The sequence below is a fragment of the Lupinus angustifolius genome, unplaced genomic scaffold (genome assembly GCF_001865875.1).
Source record: "Lupinus angustifolius cultivar Tanjil unplaced genomic scaffold, LupAngTanjil_v1.0 Scaffold_45_212, whole genome shotgun sequence".
Classification (NCBI taxonomy): Eukaryota; Viridiplantae; Streptophyta; class Magnoliopsida; order Fabales; family Fabaceae; genus Lupinus; species Lupinus angustifolius.
Genome location: NW_017721962.1, coordinates 1,569 through 19,691, shown reverse-complemented (window position 1 = coordinate 19,691; position 18,123 = coordinate 1,569). Strand labels below are relative to the sequence as shown.

General features: G+C 34.0%; 2 protein-coding genes across 5 annotated transcripts; one reads left to right on the top strand and one right to left on the bottom strand.

Annotated features, from left to right (window-relative positions):
- The first annotated feature begins 1,808 nt into the window (after positions 1-1,808).
- LOC109338884 (ISWI chromatin-remodeling complex ATPase CHR11-like) lies at positions 1,809-10,242 on the top strand. 2 transcript variants are annotated; one of them, XM_019576233.1, is made up of 25 exons: positions 1,809-2,141; positions 2,532-2,660; positions 2,744-2,850; positions 3,374-3,474; positions 3,839-3,936; positions 4,132-4,311; positions 4,393-4,614; positions 5,758-5,892; positions 5,982-6,264; positions 6,363-6,436; positions 6,605-6,825; positions 6,906-6,993; positions 7,083-7,176; positions 7,261-7,449; positions 7,604-7,635; positions 7,766-7,842; positions 7,936-8,025; positions 8,105-8,174; positions 8,258-8,309; positions 8,397-8,455; positions 8,536-8,701; positions 8,989-9,167; positions 9,268-9,483; positions 9,587-9,679; positions 9,772-10,242. In XM_019576233.1, exons 1-25 carry the CDS (start codon positions 1,926-1,928, stop codon positions 9,787-9,789), a joined length of 3,189 nt encoding a protein of 1,062 aa, XP_019431778.1. In that variant the 5' UTR covers positions 1,809-1,925; the 3' UTR covers positions 9,790-10,242. The 2 variants fall into 2 exon arrangements, with proteins under 2 accessions (XP_019431778.1, XP_019431777.1); XM_019576232.1 differs by having other exon boundaries at positions 1,809-2,144; positions 2,529-2,660.
- A 1,164-nt stretch (positions 10,243-11,406) lies between these two features.
- On the bottom strand, positions 11,407-16,153 carry LOC109338885 (probable serine/threonine-protein kinase PBL7). 3 transcript variants are annotated; one of them, XM_019576236.1, is made up of 6 exons: positions 15,729-16,153; positions 14,805-15,001; positions 14,089-14,278; positions 12,574-12,965; positions 12,064-12,418; positions 11,407-12,033 (listed from the first exon to the last, which is right to left on the bottom strand). In XM_019576236.1, the coding sequence occupies exons 1-6, from the start codon at positions 15,847-15,849 to the stop codon at positions 11,804-11,806; spliced, it is 1,485 nt and encodes a 494-aa protein (XP_019431781.1). In that variant the 5' UTR covers positions 15,850-16,153; the 3' UTR covers positions 11,407-11,803. The 3 variants fall into 3 exon arrangements, with proteins under 3 accessions (XP_019431781.1, XP_019431782.1, XP_019431780.1); XM_019576237.1 differs by having other exon boundaries at positions 11,407-12,050; positions 12,102-12,418; XM_019576235.1 differs by having other exon boundaries at positions 11,407-12,418.
- Positions 16,154-18,123: the final 1,970 nt, after the last annotated feature.

Sequence of the window (18,123 nt, the reverse complement as noted above, 5' to 3'; positions counted from 1 at the left end):
ATTTTCACTTAATACAAAGACTTTCAGTTTTTTAATTTTTCCATTTCTGGAAAACTAAGTTCTCTACTGTCTTATATAGATTAAGGAACTGTCAAATGTGAAAGAGGAAGTTTATGGAGCACTTGATTCCTATGTTGCTTGGGAGTTAGAGTTTCCTTTAATCACTGTAAAAAAGGCACTCAAGACTCTCGAAGACCAGCAAGAGTGGAAGCGGGTAATAGTATTATATGCCTTATTCAGAAAACTAATGCAGAAAACTTTTGTATATTATTCCATTATATGCCTTATTTAGAAATCTTATGCAGAAAACATGCAGAATTTTTTTGCAGGTTGGACTTTGTTAGTGTGATGTGTTGTTCTTTGTTCTTTGTCCTTTGTCATTGCTTTGTTTGTATGTGATTATACTTTGAAATTATAATTTGTTAGAAGGATACATATGACAATATAATTAACTTCGGCATTTCATCGAACATAATGTAAGCGTAAAGGAAAAAAGATGATAGCAATATCTACACACCTAACTTAACAAATGTTAAGCAAAGAAAGTATAACCAGAAACACATATTCAGAATAAAATCACATGATATCAAAGTAGTTAACCAGTGTTGTTCCAAAGAGTTAAATTAAGAAGAAATGGTGAAGGAAGGAAGAGAAGAAGAAAGAAGCTTAGAATAAAATACCTGAGAAGAGAAGAAGGAAACTTAGAACTTTGATGGTGAAGGAAGGGAGTGTGGAAGTGAGATGAAGAAATGACACAGGGTTCTTTGATGGTGAAGGAAGAAATGACACGGTGAAGGAATGTTTGGTCGTGTGAAAGTGAAACTGTGAATGAAGAAAAGGCCAAAATGGGTCTTTAAAATTAAATGTATGAAGCGGCCGGTTCAATCAAATTCCGGACGGTTCACCGGTTTTTCTCCGGTTTACACCGATTTTGATGCTTAGCCGGTATAACACTTGTTTCGTACCGGTTATGGGACCGGTTTACCGGTTCTCCGGTCTAACCGGCCGGTCCGAACCGGTTTTAATAACATTGCTTATAACGGGAAAACCCAAAATAATCACCCACCATAGTGTAATTTGTGGTTCTCCCTATTTTGCTTTCACTATTTTCTTATTTTTACCAAAAAAAAATTATATATAACCCAATGTCCTCTCCACCCAATACATGTTTCATATTAATTGATTAATTATTTCTTCTTTTTTACGTTATAACTATCGGTTTATTAAGGTAGAATATAAATGTTCAATTTACACCAATCGAATAAATTCAACTATATATTACAAATATTTAACAAAAAATATTATATTTGACAGTTATGACATACAAGCTACGCATTTTAAATGATAAGAAAACATGTTGATAAACACGATAGTACTTGTCAACACGCTAGTATAATATAGATATAGAAGTATAGAAATATATATATATAACCTAACTATTTATTGGATATTCCAATATGGTTTAAGATAAGTTGTTTTTCTCTCATTCTATCATGAACTAGATGATAACTACAATTTAAAATTCCTTAAAAAAGGCAATTGAAAGTAGAAAAAAAAGTAGATCAAACCACATTATATTTGGAAACACATATATCTACGTTTGTTAATGTTATCATTTAATAATAAATTTTAATTAGAATTAAATTTTTAATATATGGTCAATCATCTATTCATATGTCTTCACATAAGTCCTCCTAGAAGGAGTGGGTAGGAAAATCTCATCAACACATCATTGGCGGGAAAACTTCATTTGGCTTCCACGTATTAAAGCCCCTTCAAACCCCACATCTAACTTCCTCAATCACACGGCTATAAATACCGCAATCAAAATCACTCACACTTTACCAAAACCCTCATTCGAATCCCTCATCATAGATTCATAATAACCGCTCTTTTCCGACGAAATCCTCGATCGAAGAGTTCCAATGGCGAGACCATCGAAGACGCATTCCTCTTCCGACGACGAACCACTATCCAATGCTTCCACTTCCTCAGATCAAGAGGAGCATCATATCAATGAATTAGAGGACGAAGATGAACTTGAAGCGGTTGCTCGCTCTGCTGGCTCCGGCGACGATGAAAACTCTCCAGATTCCGATGAAGATTCTCCACCTGTTCAAGATGCTGATGAGGATGATGAGGTAGTAAAAATCGTTCCAATTCATAGTTCATTGTCCTTTTAATTTGTTACTTTGTTTTTCCCTAGGGTTTATAGTGTGCTGCTTATTTAGGTCATGACCTTTTCGGTATCAATAATTCGATATGAAATAAATGTGAGAAATGATGTAGTTGCAGAATAACACATTTGTAGTTGGTTATGATGAAAATTTTACAGTGAAGCTGTATGATTGTAATTGGATAGTTGAGTTGAGGTGGTTTCTGTGGCTAAGGCTTTGTTTATTGTTTATTTTGGAATTGCATGTTTGGCTATCAACATTCTAATATATAGCAAAGAGAGGAGATTGGATGTGTGTGTTGTTTTCTGTTTAAAAAAGAATTGAAGTGAAACACCTTGTACTGTCTGACTTCAGGGTGAAGATGGTGTTGATCCTGAAATTAGCAAGCATGAGAAGGCTAGATTAAGAGAAATGGATAAGATGAAGAAACAGAAGATTCAGGAGATATTGGATGCACAAAATGCTGCCATTGATGCTGATATGGTCTGTGTAGTTGTGATTACACTACTTACTTATATTGATATGGTTTATGATTGATAAACAAATAATTATGACATCTAATGCAGAACAACAGAGGAAAGGGGCGGCTGAATTATCTCTTACAGCAGACTGAGCTGTTTGCTCATTTTGCAAAAGGTGATCAATCTTCATCTCAGAAAAAGTCGAGGGGAAGGTACATTCTTAATATTCAACCTCATAAATTATACTGCCATACCTTTGAATCTCTTTCAAAGGGTATATATATATATAAATGTTTTCTTTGCCAAGGAAATTGTAGCGACAGCCGACAAGTGCTTTATTTAATTGATATACAGTCAGTGTTTCTATATGCTTAAGTGTAAAAATGTAACGATCACCCTGTAGAAGATATTGTCTTTTATTTGAACATTATAGCCAAATAAAGTTTTGGACAGATCCCCTTTCAAATAGATAATTTTTGGAACGATTCCCTTTCAAATTCAAGTCTTGTCATTATTTTTATCAACTTTATTTTAATATATGAAAAGTGTTACAAAGTGACTAGTCTGGTAGGAAAAATAAGAAACAATGATTGTTTCTCAATTTCTTCTAGTGATAGTTCTATACGACTCTGCATCCATAATACACACTAAACAATTTTGAATGACTGAACTGAAACTGTCGTTGTGATGTATAAAGGAACTTGTCCTATATTCAATGTTGTGTTGTCTATTTAGGGGTCGCCATGCATCAAAAGTGACAGAAAAGGAGGAAGATGAAGAATACCTAAAAGAAGATGATGTTGCAAATAACACACGTCTGGTGACACAACCATCATGTAAGTGTCCTTTCTATGTGTTTGTGTTAGCTTAGTTTGCATGCATTACTGGGCTCCATTTTCTAGTGTCTCGCATTCTTTCGTTGTGCCACATTGTCTCTTTACCCTCCCATATTTGTGTCTACGGTATGCCTGTGCATTAATTATATATGAATCTATTTTTCTGTTTTTGACATAGCAAATTTTTATTTTCCTCATTCTATCTTTGCTTGGAAATAGGTACTTGGATACGTGCATTTGTATCATAGAGAACTTCAAAAATGGCAAACATCTTATGTTTATTTGTATTCTAGTGATAGAAGAACATCTTTTTTGAATTTTATGTTCGCTTAAATGTGAATTGCCTGTTTCTTCTTTACCCCAGGTATCGAAGGGAAGATGAGAGATTACCAACTTGCTGGGCTAAACTGGCTCATACGATTGTATGAGAATGGAATAAATGGAATTCTGGCTGATGAAATGGTATGTAGTATATGGTGCGATTGCAGATTTGTTCACTGAATTAACTGCATGTCAATACAATTATTTTTTGATCTGTAATTTTATGAACTGAGTTGATTAGATGTCCCACCTAGTGTGATAAGGCTTAAACCTTAGAAATTGTTGACGACCGAAATATTGATTCATGCAAGTCATGACATATAACTGTATTTGCAGGGTCTTGGTAAGACATTGCAAACTATATCTTTATTAGGTTATTTGCATGAGTTCAGAGGAATAAAAGGCCCTCATATGGTGGTTACTCCAAAATCTACTATTGGAAATTGGATGAATGAGATTCGGCGCTTTTGTCCTGTTTTGCGTGCAATAAAGTTCCTTGGAAACCCTGATGAAAGGGTAAGATAAGCTTTACTGGATTGAATTGTTTGGCAACAGTTACAAGTGTTGCTTGATTTCAACACTGCTTTTAAATTGCAGAGACATATAAAAGAGGAATTATTGGTCGCTGGTAAGTTTGACGTTTGTGTTACAAGTTTTGAAATGGCAATCAAGGAGAAGTCTGCTTTGCGTAGGTTTAGTTGGCGCTATATAATTATTGATGAAGCCCATCGGATCAAGAATGAGAATTCCCTCTTGTCTAAAACAATGAGGATCTACAGTACAAACTATCGCCTCCTTATTACTGGCACACCACTTCAGGTATGTCTTATTATATTATTCACAATGGTATTGTTATCCAAAGAAATGGTATTTTCTTATCTTACTTTTATTTAATTTGTTGGTCTTATATAAACATTGTAGTGCCATGCCAATTTTATTTGTAATTGAAATTACTATAATTTCATCCATACCAAGTTAATTATCCAATGAAGAAACTATTTGTAGTGCTGGATGGTTACATTGCATAGCTGAATTTCTAATTCTGCCTATTCTTTATGATCTTCGTCTATGAAACACCGATACAGATACGAGTATCGGATACAATACATATCCGATACGTTGATATGAATTTTCTTGAAAATGCAGGATTCGATACGTTTGGGGTATGCATATAAAATATGTACATAAAATCCATAAAAACATAATAAACATATAATTACTATTTTGAATTTCCAAATAAGGAACATATTTTGTAGACATCACTAAATACAAATTGAAATTCATATTGTCATAAGATGATCAGTCTTGTTTAGTCGATGATCAACATTATATATATAAATGTATTTCCTATTAATTCTCTATGCAATACACATGTTTTGTTTTATTTCTCTTGCTACAAGTCCACTTAGTAGATTGCATATTATGTTTCTCTCTTCTACTGAATTGATCGTGTTATGTCTTTCTTTCTTTTAAAATGCTATTGTGTGGTATTTTGGATGTCTATTAGGTATTGGGAAAACATTTTAAGAGTATAGGAGAATATTTGAATTTTTTTTAAGAGTATCGGAGAGTATCCGGAAAGTATCAGATTTATAAATTATTTATTTTTCAAAAATATAATTTCGATACGCTGTGAATACGTATCAAAGAGTATCAGTGTCGGACACGGATACGTGAAGGTTATTGAAGTGTTGGTGTTTCATAGAACTTCGTTATTGTAGGTTAGACCAGTTTGAATTTTACTAATTTCTTTATGATCTTCATTAGCATTGGTTAAAGTTTTATTTATTCTTCTTATGCTAACGTTGTTTTTCCTCCTGTCTCATAGCTTTAATTTCTGAGTTATATGATTGTCTTGTCTGGTGTATTTGGAAATCTGAATTATAATCCCTTTTTTAGTTGCAAGCGTGGTACTAGTGTCAAGCATTGATTGCTTTTTTGTTATCTCTGCTAATACTGCAGAACAATCTTCATGAACTTTGGGCTCTTCTCAACTTTCTTCTGCCAGAAATATTTAGTTCTGCTGAGACTTTTGATGAATGGTTTCAAATCTCAGGTGAAAATGACCAACACGAGGTTGTTCAACAATTGCACAAGGTAAAGTGTAGGGCCCTCTTTTTATTGTTGAGAGTCTGCAATGTCAATCTGATATGTATTTGACATTATCATTTTCTTTGTATATTAAGGTCCTCCGACCATTTCTTCTTCGAAGGTTGAAGTCAGATGTTGAAAAAGGATTGCCTCCAAAAAAGGAAACCATTCTCAAAGTAGGCATGTCGCAGATGCAGAAACAGTATTATAGAGCACTACTGCAGAAGGATCTTGAGGTTGTCAATGCTGGTGGAGAGCGGAAGCGCCTCCTGAATATAGCTATGCAACTACGTAAATGTTGTAATCACCCATATCTTTTTCAAGGTGCTGAACCTGGTCCTCCCTATACAACAGGAGATCATCTCATCACAAATGCTGGTATGTTCTATTTACATAAAGAGATACGTTGGATGTTTATTGTAGGTTGATTCTTATGATCCAATATTATTTGACGTTTTTAAAATTTCAATTTCTAGGTAAAATGGTTCTTTTGGATAAGTTGCTTCCTAAACTGAAAGAGCGTGATTCAAGGGTCCTTATATTTTCACAGGTTAGTTCTGTCAGAATATGATCATTGTCATTGATGACTGTGATCCTTGAATGTCATTTTGAAACATATATTATTTGTTTTCAACTATGTCTGCTTTTAATTTCTCTTCTGTACTTTCTCTATATTTTTAAACTGTGGTTATTATTGCTAAACTTTGGAATCCCCCAGATGACAAGGCTCCTAGACATACTTGAAGATTATTTTATGTTCCGTGGCTATCAATATTGCCGCATAGATGGTAATACTGGTGGAGATGAACGTGATGCATCAATTGAGGCTTTCAACAAACCGGGAAGTGAGAAATTTGTTTTCTTGCTATCAACTCGGGCTGGAGGTCTTGGCATTAATCTTGCTACTGCTGATGTTGTCATTCTGTATGACAGTGATTGGTAATGGTTGTGGATGCATCCATCTGATTTGTATGTGTAGCATAATTATTGTTGATTGACTATTGGTGGTTTTACAACAGGAACCCACAAGTTGACTTGCAGGCTCAGGATCGTGCTCATAGGATTGGTCAAAAAAAAGAAGTTCAAGTTTTCCGGTTTTGCACTGAGGTTTGCAGTTCTGTACCTTATTTTATTTTATTTTCTTCGTTATTCACTTGTACTCGTTAATATCTCATTGCATCTCGGCAATGATACAGTACACAATTGAGGAGAAAGTCATTGAAAGGGCTTACAAAAAGCTTGCACTTGATGCTTTGGTGATTCAGCAAGGGCGGTTGGCTGAGCAGAAGAGTAAGTATTTTCAAGATTTTTGTTGTTTTTTTGTTGGAAGATGTATGGATTGTCTAATCTAGTTCCATTGGTTTATATGTGCAGCGGTAAATAAAGATGAGTTGCTACAAATGGTTAGATTTGGGGCTGAAATGGTTTTCAGTTCCAAGGATAGTACAATTACAGACGAGGATATTGATAGAATTATTGCTAAAGGGGAGGAGGCAACAGCTGAGCTTGATGTCAAGATGAAGAAATTTACCGAAGATGCTATCAAGTTTAAGATGGATGAGAGTATGCAACCTATGAATTTAAGCCCTATCTTTGGAAACTACAATGGCCTGACCTTCACAAGTTTTTTATATCCCACTGATGATTTGATATTGCCTTTTCACTTATCTGCTATTGTTTTGTTGAGTTGCTAATACTTATAATTCCTTTGATGTAGCTGCTGAGTTGTACGATTTTCATGATGACAAGGTAAAAAAGGCAATACTGTGTCTTTGACAACTATGGATTTTTTCTTTTGCATCCTCTTCCCCACTTCAAAATATAAATTTATTATATTCAACTAGCATTCACATATTTTTTCCTGTATTTAAATTTAAAGGACGAGAACAAAGTTGATTTCAAAAAAATTGTGAGCGAAAACCAGATTGAACCATCAAGAAGAGAGCGGAAGCGCAAGTAAGAATTGCCCTTTTAAATTTACTCATTCAGATGTATTCAGTTATGTTTTATTGACACGTCTGACCTTTTGTGGGCACTTCTTACTCACAGCTACTCAGAGTCTGAATACTTTAAGCAAACAATGCGCCAAGGTGGTCCCACCAAACCAAAAGAGCCTCGTATTCCTAGGATGCCCCAGTTGTATGTTTCTTAGCCTTGATGCGTTCTTTTAAACTCTGCTTTGATTATGACTGATGGTTTTTTGTAATTCTGCCCCCAGGCATGATTTTCAGTTTTTCAACTCACAGAGGCTGACTGAGCTGTATGAAAAGGAAGTTCGCTATCTCATGGTATGTGTTGATGAATGATGATTGTTTTTTAGGTTCATCAACAAATAGATGTTGTTTAGTGCTTATTATTCTGAAAATTTCAGCAAGCACATCAGAAGAATCAAGTGAAGGACTCAATAGATGTTGATGAAACAGGTGAGCATTCTCTAGATTATATTCTTTTGACACTTTTCCCTTTCAACGTGATATTGTTAATTTTAATTGTGATTTATTGAATTTTAGAGGTGGGACATCCATTGACTGCTGAAGAGTTGGAAGAAAAGGAACACCTGCTAGAGGAGGTGAGCAATTTGTTTGAGAAAAAGAACAAATTAGGCTTTCACCGGGACCTTTTTTTATTTTGTTATTTTTGTTAATATAGGGATTTTCATCCTGGAGCCGGAAGGATTTCAATACTTTCATTAGGGCCTGTGAAAAGTATGGCCGAAATGATATTAAAAGTATTGCTTATGAGATGGAAGGAAAAACCGAGGAAGAAGTTGAAAGATATGCCATGGTCTTCAAAGAAAGATACAAGGAATTAAATGGTATGTTACATACTTACACTCAATGTGATTTCATTAGTCATAATGAAATCAAAATACTAGCTTAATCCATACAAGTGTTTATATCTGTAAGTTTGCATTAATCTTTTTCAATAAAATCTATTTGTCCTTTTCACTAGTGTGTTGTTGAGCTAAAATTATGAACATTTCTATATTGGTTTGTTATAATTTGCATGTGCGTTGATTTATGAACCATAGCTTGATAACATTGTCTCATTAATATGTTTCACTTTGTGTCTGATTTGTGCGTTTTGAATCATTGTATGAAGACTATGATCGAATTATTAAAAACATTGAGAGGGGGGAGGCTAGAATTTCTCGGAAAGATGAGATCATGAAAGCCATTGGGAAGAAGTTGGATCGGTACAAGAATCCATCGCTAGAGTTGAAGGTACAGTATGGTCAAAACAAAGGGAAGCTATACAATGAAGAATGTGACCGATTCATGGTACAGTATTTTTTCGGTCTAATTTCTTTTCATGTCTAGCTCCACTGGTCTACCCTGGTTTTGAAAACAAGAGTTCTTGACTTTACTATAAGTTTTGCAGATATGTATGGTTCACAAACTTGGCTATGGGAACTGGGATGAGTTAAAGGCAGCATTTCGAACGTCACCCTTGTTTCGTTTTGATTGGTTTGTTAAGTCTCGCACAACACAGGAGCTTGCGAGGAGGTGTGACACTATTATTCGGCTGGTAGAAAAGGAAAACCAAGAATATGATGAGAGGGAGAGACAAGCTCGCAAAGAGAAGAAACTAGCCAAGGTTTGTTTTTCTCCTTGTTAACCCAAAACTATTTTTCAGTTTCATTTTGTATCACATTAACATATGAATTGTACTTGTACTCAAGTTTGATAAAATCTTCCAGAATAATACCCCATCAAAGCGTGCCTTGGCAAGACAAACAGAGTCTCCATCTTCAAAGAAGCGCAGGCAGTTGACTGTTGATGATTATGCAACGGTATACATCCTTGCTAGTTGCTATGTATTAGATTCCTTAATTAGAAGTTGCTTGTGGCTTTTTTACTGAAGCAGATCATGCTATTTTGACAGGGGAAAAGGAGAAAATAGTTGGACATACTAACCTAATTAGGGGCGTAAGACGTGCACCACCTTTCTCCCCAATTAGGAGTCTAAGACAATTTTCTGACATATGCTCTAAAATTACCAAGGTAAGAAAGGAGTGCATTGGATTTTGATGGTTTGTGTCTATAGTTTGTGCTTTCTACCCTGTCTTGAGTTGTGTTGGAAACAAATATCACTTTGAAGCTTAGTCAGAGAAGATTATGAAGAATCAGATGTTGTGCGTAAATCTACTGACTAAACATTTAGTTTTCAGAGCTAATTCAGTGAATGTGAAATAACTAGACACATAATCTTAAAGTAGACATGCATTAGGCTGGTGTTCTGAAAAGTGGTCAGTGAACTTGTATAAGTTATTAAGATATAATTGTGCAAGCAAAAACTATGGAGACAATTTGTTAGTGTCCGGTTTCTGGTAGGAGTTCGTACATTTTCTGTGGATTGTAATGCCCACTAACGTCTGCTTTAAAAGTTGAGAATTTAAATGTTTTACTTTAACAAGTGAGTTTTAGGCTATAGCTGTATTGGTCATGATATCTGTATCTTTATGCAATGAGGCATCGATTACTGGGATATGATGGCTGGGGAGGTTACCCGAAGTTGCATTGGGGGATGAATTTTGCACACTCCAAATTCAATGAAATATACCTCATTTTTGTTTTTAAATTCCAAAATACCCATTTCTTCATATTAAGGTTGAACAGTTCAGTCAATGATCGAATGACTGAATTGTATTTTTTTATAAACTTTTGCAGGTGAATCAATAAGGTGTAAATTTAAATTTTCACGACTTAAGATAGAAGTGGTAAATTATTTAACTTTTAAGTTACAACTTATGCAATCGGCTCACCAAGGTGTAATTTTACACTTTCATGGCCCAATTCCAGTTGGGTACAGAAGTTTATAAGCTAATTACACCTTCCAAACAGGACTAGTTGCAGAAGTTTTTAAGTTCACACGAAATGTTGTCTAGTGATAGGTTGTTTCAGTCGTGCAATGCATCTGTTTGAGCCAATAACAGCCACTTCCAATGGTCCCACTCTTCACTTCCTACTTTGCTTCTATTCATTCACCCGCTTGATATTTCATCTAAAGGCCATAGAAATATTTTTTAAACACTCAAAATTGATGGTCCAACATTACTTTCCTAAGTATATATCGGCGGAGTTAAGTAAATTCCATTTTGATGCTGAACGAATTTGGTCTTGATTGGGTTGGTTTAGGTAATTCTTACTCATGTAAGAGATTTTAAATTAAGTTTATTATAACCGTTTTAAATTGTTAAATATTGGAATCCGAACATGTTAAATATTGGAACTCGAACATATAAACAATCTAGTAAGAAAACGACATGTTAATGACTAACTACCACTCAATGAATTCGACTTATGTCAGACTTGCATACATAACATATCCAATTGCTATTGCATGTGCAAGAGATAGAGTTGCAACAGGATAACAATGATATTCTCAACTTTTTTTTGTATAAGCCGAAAACATAACTCAGACATACAATAGATAGATACCTTGGGAATATATATAAAATGTGACAGCAATGACATGCACACTAATTCTACTAAGCTCCCCCTCCCCCTCCCCCAATTGTACATGCAAATATGAGGGGTCAAAAATTAGACACCCTTGCTACTCTATGCAACATGAACCTAGAAATCATTAGTACATAAACAACCATGTTGAATTCACATTCTGCAGCATGATTACACTTAAATACCCCAACCGACAATAACTTCCTTCCCAGGACCCCAACCCCTACTCTCTTTTTATCAACTGTGTACTGTTTCCTTCATATGATGACCAAGTACTAGATTGATGTGGGAGATCAGACATAGTTGGACTCAATCCAACACTATTTTATTCCCTGGATAGACATGAAAACCAACACATATAAAGGAAATGACCCCTTCTGCTAACTTCTCTCATGTGACTCAATACATATCTCTTTGATATGAACAGAAAACTGATTCAGTGTTTTGGTGTCTGTTCACTCATTTGTTGCATCAAAGCTGCCCATGGCATTTGCTCTCTTCTTTTCTCTCCAATTCTCACCCCATACTCTTGCTTCTGCCACCGCACGTTCTCTGTCCAGGTCACGGTTCCTTGGCGTCTCTCTTGCTCTTCCAGTATTTACAGGGCTATCTCTATGAGACTCCTGCCTTTCTACATCATCCAATCCCCATTTTCTCCCTGATCCACCATTAGAGACACTCCTGCCTAACTCTGTCCCGGAACTCGGATCCCTACTGTGGCTCTTCCTGTAATCAGGTGAGTTTCTGTAGGAGGAAGGAGAGCCAAGCCGTCCACGGTCTGGGCTATCCACACTGTCTCCCATGTTTCTTCTGCCATCTCTGCTCCGAGGAGTTGATGAACTACCAAGCCTATTAGACAGATTGGATGCATTTGGATCATATGTCTGAGAGGCCAGATATGTGAGAGCAGTCACTACATCGCCGATAAGAGGCCTCGTAGCAGCTTGTTCCTGCAAACACATTGCTGCAACTGCAAGCGCTTGGTATAGTCCTCGAATTGGATAACGGCCTTGAAGTAGTGGGTCAGCCATTTTGGGGAACTTCCTACGATCTTTAAAGAGAGGTCGTGCCTACAAAGTCGCATGAAGATATGAAGACAAATGGTAGTAAATTATAAACATGTTTCATGTTTATTTATAAGCCAATCAAAATATTAACATACAAACCAATTTTCACGATGTAAGGTTTTGAAGCTAACACAAGGATGACCTGTTGACAGACTTACCCATGCAACAAGATTATGCTCTCCATGTGAACGTGTATTATCAATAGCCTTGCGCCCGGTAATAAGTTCAAGGAAGACAACTCCGAAACTGTAGACATCAGACTTCAGAGTTAATTGACCGGTCATAGCATACTCTGGGGCACAATAACCATATGTTCCCATTACTCGTGTGGATACATGAGTCTTGTCACCAACTGGACCAAGCTTTGCCAGCCCAAAATCAGATAACTTTGGATGATAACCCTCATCTAGGAGGATGTTCGATGATTTCAAGTCTCTATATATCACAGGGGGGTTTGCCTTATCATGCAAATATTCCAATCCCTTTGCTGCACCGACCGCTATTTTCATCCTAGTGTTCCAGTCCAGGGGCTCCTTGTCAGGTGGAAGATCTGGAAAGAGACTCAAGAGTAAGAAATTTCTTCATTGTATAGGTCAATTCTTAATAATAACATACAACTGCAAAGCAATATCAAACCGGTAATGTGAAACATTATGGCGGACTTCCAAAGAACTTATCAGAAGGGTCCATTAATCATTGACAATACACTTTCTAAAATATTTGCAGGTTAAAGATAAATCATCATATTTACAGTTGCAATATAGACTAGCAAACACTAGATCAAGCAAGGAGCATGGCCTAAACGGCAATACAAAGTTAATTTAGTGTACTGAAAAGCAAGCTCAGTTATTGTAAATAAGTAGATGCAAGTCACACAATTAAGGAAATCCATGGACTTACATAATTAAGGAACTATACAAGTTAATATTCCTCCAAGACAATTTAAGGAGGAAAATAGAGGGTGGGTATCCTTTCCCATAATAAGTAAATAAAATGATTTTTTCTAAAGGTTGAATTAAAAACATAAATTTCATTTGCATTGCAAAATAAGTTATCAAATGGAACTATAATTTTATTGTTTATATATATGGTCTAGGTTGTCCCATAAATAAAATTTAAGTATCACCATAATTTTATAGTTGAATTGAATATACAAATAATCTTAAGAATGGTATGGTTGGGGCTAAAACACCCCAAAAGCTAGCTCAAAGGGTGAGGGATGCCCAAACCTTTGGTCTTTGCCCATCTGTATCTGATGTGGGATCTCAATAAACAATGGAAGGGTTTTTGCTAAGAACATTAGTTAAGGAATGTGGTAAGAAAGCTTTTTGAGTTTCTAATGCACTGAATGCTTTACTTTTAATTTAATACTTACTATAAATATGATTTTCCTGACAATATAATATGTAAACAAGTAAATAGAATAACATTTAACATCCAATAGTTCAAAGTAACCATTAGTAATCTGTGATATATTTCATGAGAAGCTTGTACTATTAATGGGAACCTAAGATGGTTACTCGAAGATTATATGGTCTCCTAGAACACACACAACACTTTGACTAGCTGAAGGAGAAGAACTAACACGAAATCCAATACTTTTTAGGTTTATAATATAAAAGCACAATAATTCAGGAAATAAAGGTTTTAGTTAAAAAAGAATGCAATCTGACCATGTAAATGATCCTCCAAAGACCCCAGTGGCATAAATTCATAAACAAGAAGCCGTTGGTCACCATCAGCACAATAACCAATTAAGTTCACAAGATTTGAGTGATGTAAGAGACTGAGCATGAGAACCTCCACCAAAAATTCTCGATTTCCTTGAAGGCCATTTCGGTCAAGCTGTTTCACAGCAACTACCTGCAAAGAGAATTATTTCATCCACAAATATAAGAGTGATAGAGCAATAATCAAATGCAAATTGATGACAGACAGATATCCAAAACGTAAAGTGAAAATTAATGAATCCTTTTTTATATGAAAGGCATTAGACTGAGCTTCAGTATATGGTAAATCCGAAAACATTTTAGCAGCAACTATTGGAACTTAGGAGCGAGCCCATCCAAGTCTTAAGATGGTAGAGTAAGTTAATAAAGTTATATTATTGGGCATTCACTTGAAGCGAAAGGCATTAGGCGACCTTCAGTATATGGTAAATCCAAAATCATTGTAATAGCAACTATTCGAAGTTAGGAGCGGGACCATCCATGTCTCAAGATGGAAGAGTAACTTAGTGAATCTATATTTTGGGCTTTCTCTTGAGGTGCCTCATTGTCCAAAATACCATGACGATTTTAAACTCAACACTCAAGTTTATATACCCTTAGGCTTTTTCATGACCCACCGATGTGGGAATTGTTAATTTCCAACAGCAACCACTACTTACTTGTCCTGTGTTCTCAAGGCGACCTTTGTAAACACGTCCAAAACCTCCTTCGCCTAATAAACATTCTGGTCTAAAATTCTTTGTAGCAGCTGCAAGCTCACGGAATGTAAATGTTTGTGCAGCAATATGGGTTGTTTGCCCATCCTTTGGAATTGGTATTTCCTTCTTAGGATCTGATCCACTTCTTGATTTTGAATCTACATGAATAACTAAAGATAAGTACGGCTGAGGGAAAAAGAAAAACATATTGGAGAAAATAGGGAATATATGCAGAGAAGGTGATGCCATGGTGTTGCCGCTGCAAACCATTATGCAGTTACAAAATGAGTCATGAAACATAATACTTAAAAACAGCGAGGACTATAAGCTGATTAACTACACCAACAGCTATATTTGAATTGGTTTAAATTGTTAGAATAATTGGGTCGAACTCCACCCCAAGAACTAGCACATAGAGGAAGGATTGCCCAAGAATTTTGACACTTAACAAAAATCATATTAATATCTGCAATATCGAACAGTTTACTAAAAATGCAGCTTTCAGCCCATGCATAATCTGCCTTGCATCCAAAGAATTCGGCAGAAAATGGGTCAATTATTATATCCTGAGCCAAGGGCAGATCTCCATTGATGATTGCTAAAGCCTCTTAATAACAATGAAATTCAATAAACTTGAATCAAATTATATCCACCCCATTAAATTCACTACACTAGCTGTAGCAGTAGAAGCACAACCTCAGATGAACCAGATCAAATCAAACAACAACATGGGATGAAAAGATATGGTAAAAAAAACATAGAAAACGTGAAGAATAAGCAAAATTCAACACAATTGAAGGGTGCCAAACCAGTAATAAAAGATAACATAAGCAAATTATGCAAGAAAAGTTTCAGAATTTGGTGTCTAACCCAAGTCAAACCCACCTGGGTATTGAGATTGAGAGATTGAAGCATCTTTGAAAGATTCTATTTTGGCAACTACTTCCTTCACCCCATTACTGTCACTATTGTTGGATGATCCAAAACAAGGAAAACACCCACCCATGTCACAATTTCCAAAGCAAATCAGTCAAAACTATTCATAACATAACAAAACCTCTCAAAGTTCACAACTTCAATTCAACAACACTGATTACTCATAAATCACACATCAAGGAACTAACTTTTTCTTCTTTTGTTTCTCTCAAAAAGTCTCAGTATTTTTTCCTCTCTCTCTCTAGAGGTTAGTGAGGATGTGTATGAAGAGGATCTTTCTTCATCAATGGAAAGATCGAGAGCAAAATGCCGGAGAATGAAGCAGATCAACCAATCGAAGAAAGTGATAATAGTGAATGAAAAACACACAAGGTAAAGCAACAAAATTGAGTAAATAAAATAACATTGGAAAAAAAGTCAAAATAAAATAATAATAAGATAATAAAGTATTTCTTGTTTGTATAAGAAGTTCATATTTATTTATTTTTCTATAAAAATATTTTTAAAGTTAAATAAAATGTTCCATATATCGTCTTTTTACTCCCTAACAAATCTATCCCTTCTTTAACAAATATTATATTACCTTAATTTATTTACGACTTTAGAATATTCATTAATTATGGTTTCGACCGGATATATTTAAAATTGGTTAATTCTATACTTTTCTTTATAAAAGTAAAGTAATAATAATATAAACTACTACAATGAGTTTATACAAAAAAAAAAAAAGGCAGAGTAAATATAAATCCTCACAGTGTAAAATGTTTTTCTGTTTATGTTGCATTATCTTATATTAAAAGTGTTTAGATAAATTGCTCGTACAAATTGCATTAATAATTTATTATAATTAGCCCGGCCACAAAATGGAATTTTTTTTGTGGTAGTAAATTTGTATACTTTCTATTAGAGTAACTTGTTACCTATATAACAAAAAAAATTTCTACCACCTTATTATTTGTTACATGTCATATTTTTTATCAATTTTTTCTCCTAATTGGTTTCATAGTAATCACATATACTTTTCAATATTATATTTGTTCTTTCTTGATTATAGTAATATTTTAATAAATAATTATTGCATTTTTATGACTATACCTGAAGTTGCATTTGAATTGTTATTGAGATTCATGACATTTTAATATATATATATATATATATATATATATATATATATGTTTTTGAAAATTTTATTTAAACATCATTACATTATTTTATTGTTTACTTCGAAATTTGTATTATTACACAATATAATATCTCTGTTTTTTTGCTTTTGGATTTTTAACATTCTCATATACAGAGAAGAATAATATCTTTATTTTTATTTGGTTTATATTTTATTTAAATTATTTATGGTATTCAAATTTTAGGCATTCCTCATTATGGAGATAAATTTGCAGAAATATAACTTATGAATTTTGATTGTGATAACCAATTGATTTGATTTATATTTTGTTTAAATTATTTATGATTTCCAAATTTTAAGCAATGCTCAATATGGATATAAATTGGTAGAATTATAATATATGATTCAAAACTCATGAAGAAATATAATAGTTAGAATTTTTTGTATGAGTTACATAAATAATATATAAATTTGTGGATTATTTACAAAATGAAAAGAATCAATTAACAACATAAACCAATACCTATAAAAAAGAACAACTAAATTAAGGAATATATATAATGTAATTAAGGAGTATATGAAGAATTTATAATTATATTTCACAATTGCAATATTATAATAGTAACAATAGGAAATATATTTTGTTTAAATTATTTATGATTTTCAAATTTTAAGCAATTCTCATTCATTATGGATATAAACTAGTAGAATTATGACATATGATTCGAAACTCATGAAGAAATAGAATAATTTGAAGTTTTTGTATTAGTTATAAAAATAGAAAAAAAATATGTGGATCTGTTACAAAATTGAAAGAATGAATTAACAACATAAACCAAAACATATCAAAAGAACAACTACATTATGAAATATATAAGGAATCTTCATAACAATTATGGAATATATAACGTAATTAAGAAATTTATAATTATATTTTACAATTGCTATATTATAATAGTAACAATATGAAATATAACATAAACAAAATATTAATGACAGTTGATTAAGAAGATTAAAAATTATAACAGTAAATTATCAGAAGAATTACGGAATATATAAGGAATATTCGTAACAATTATGAAATATATAACGTAATTAATAAATATTAACAAATATATAATGACGCATACCGTAACGTAATTCGAATGGGGGGATCACCACTGAGCCCACTTTGACCTTATTATAGGGGCGGGCCCCTGTGGTTTCGAGCATTGTGAGTCA

Excerpts from the sequence above, each read along its gene's own strand:
- LOC109338884 (XM_019576232.1), top strand. The coding sequence starts at position 1,926 with ATGGCGAGACCATCGAAGACGCATTCCTCTTCCGACGACGAACCACTA. Across the intron at positions 4,615-5,757 it reads TTACTGGCACACCACTTCAG|AACAATCTTCATGAACTTTG; the intron begins GTATGTCTTATT and ends CTAATACTGCAG. Across the intron at positions 6,994-7,082 it reads TTTTCCGGTTTTGCACTGAG|TACACAATTGAGGAGAAAGT; the intron begins GTTTGCAGTTCT and ends GCAATGATACAG.
- LOC109338885 (XM_019576235.1), bottom strand. The coding sequence starts at position 15,849 with ATGGGTGGGTGTTTTCCTTGTTTTGGATCATCCAACAATAGTGACAGT. Across the intron at positions 14,279-14,804 it reads GCCTTGAGAACACAGGACAA|GTAGTTGCTGTGAAACAGCT; the intron begins GTAAGTAGTGGT and ends TTCTCTTTGCAG. Across the intron at positions 12,419-12,573 it reads AGCATAATCTTGTTGCATGG|GCACGACCTCTCTTTAAAGA; the intron begins GTAAGTCTGTCA and ends GCGACTTTGTAG.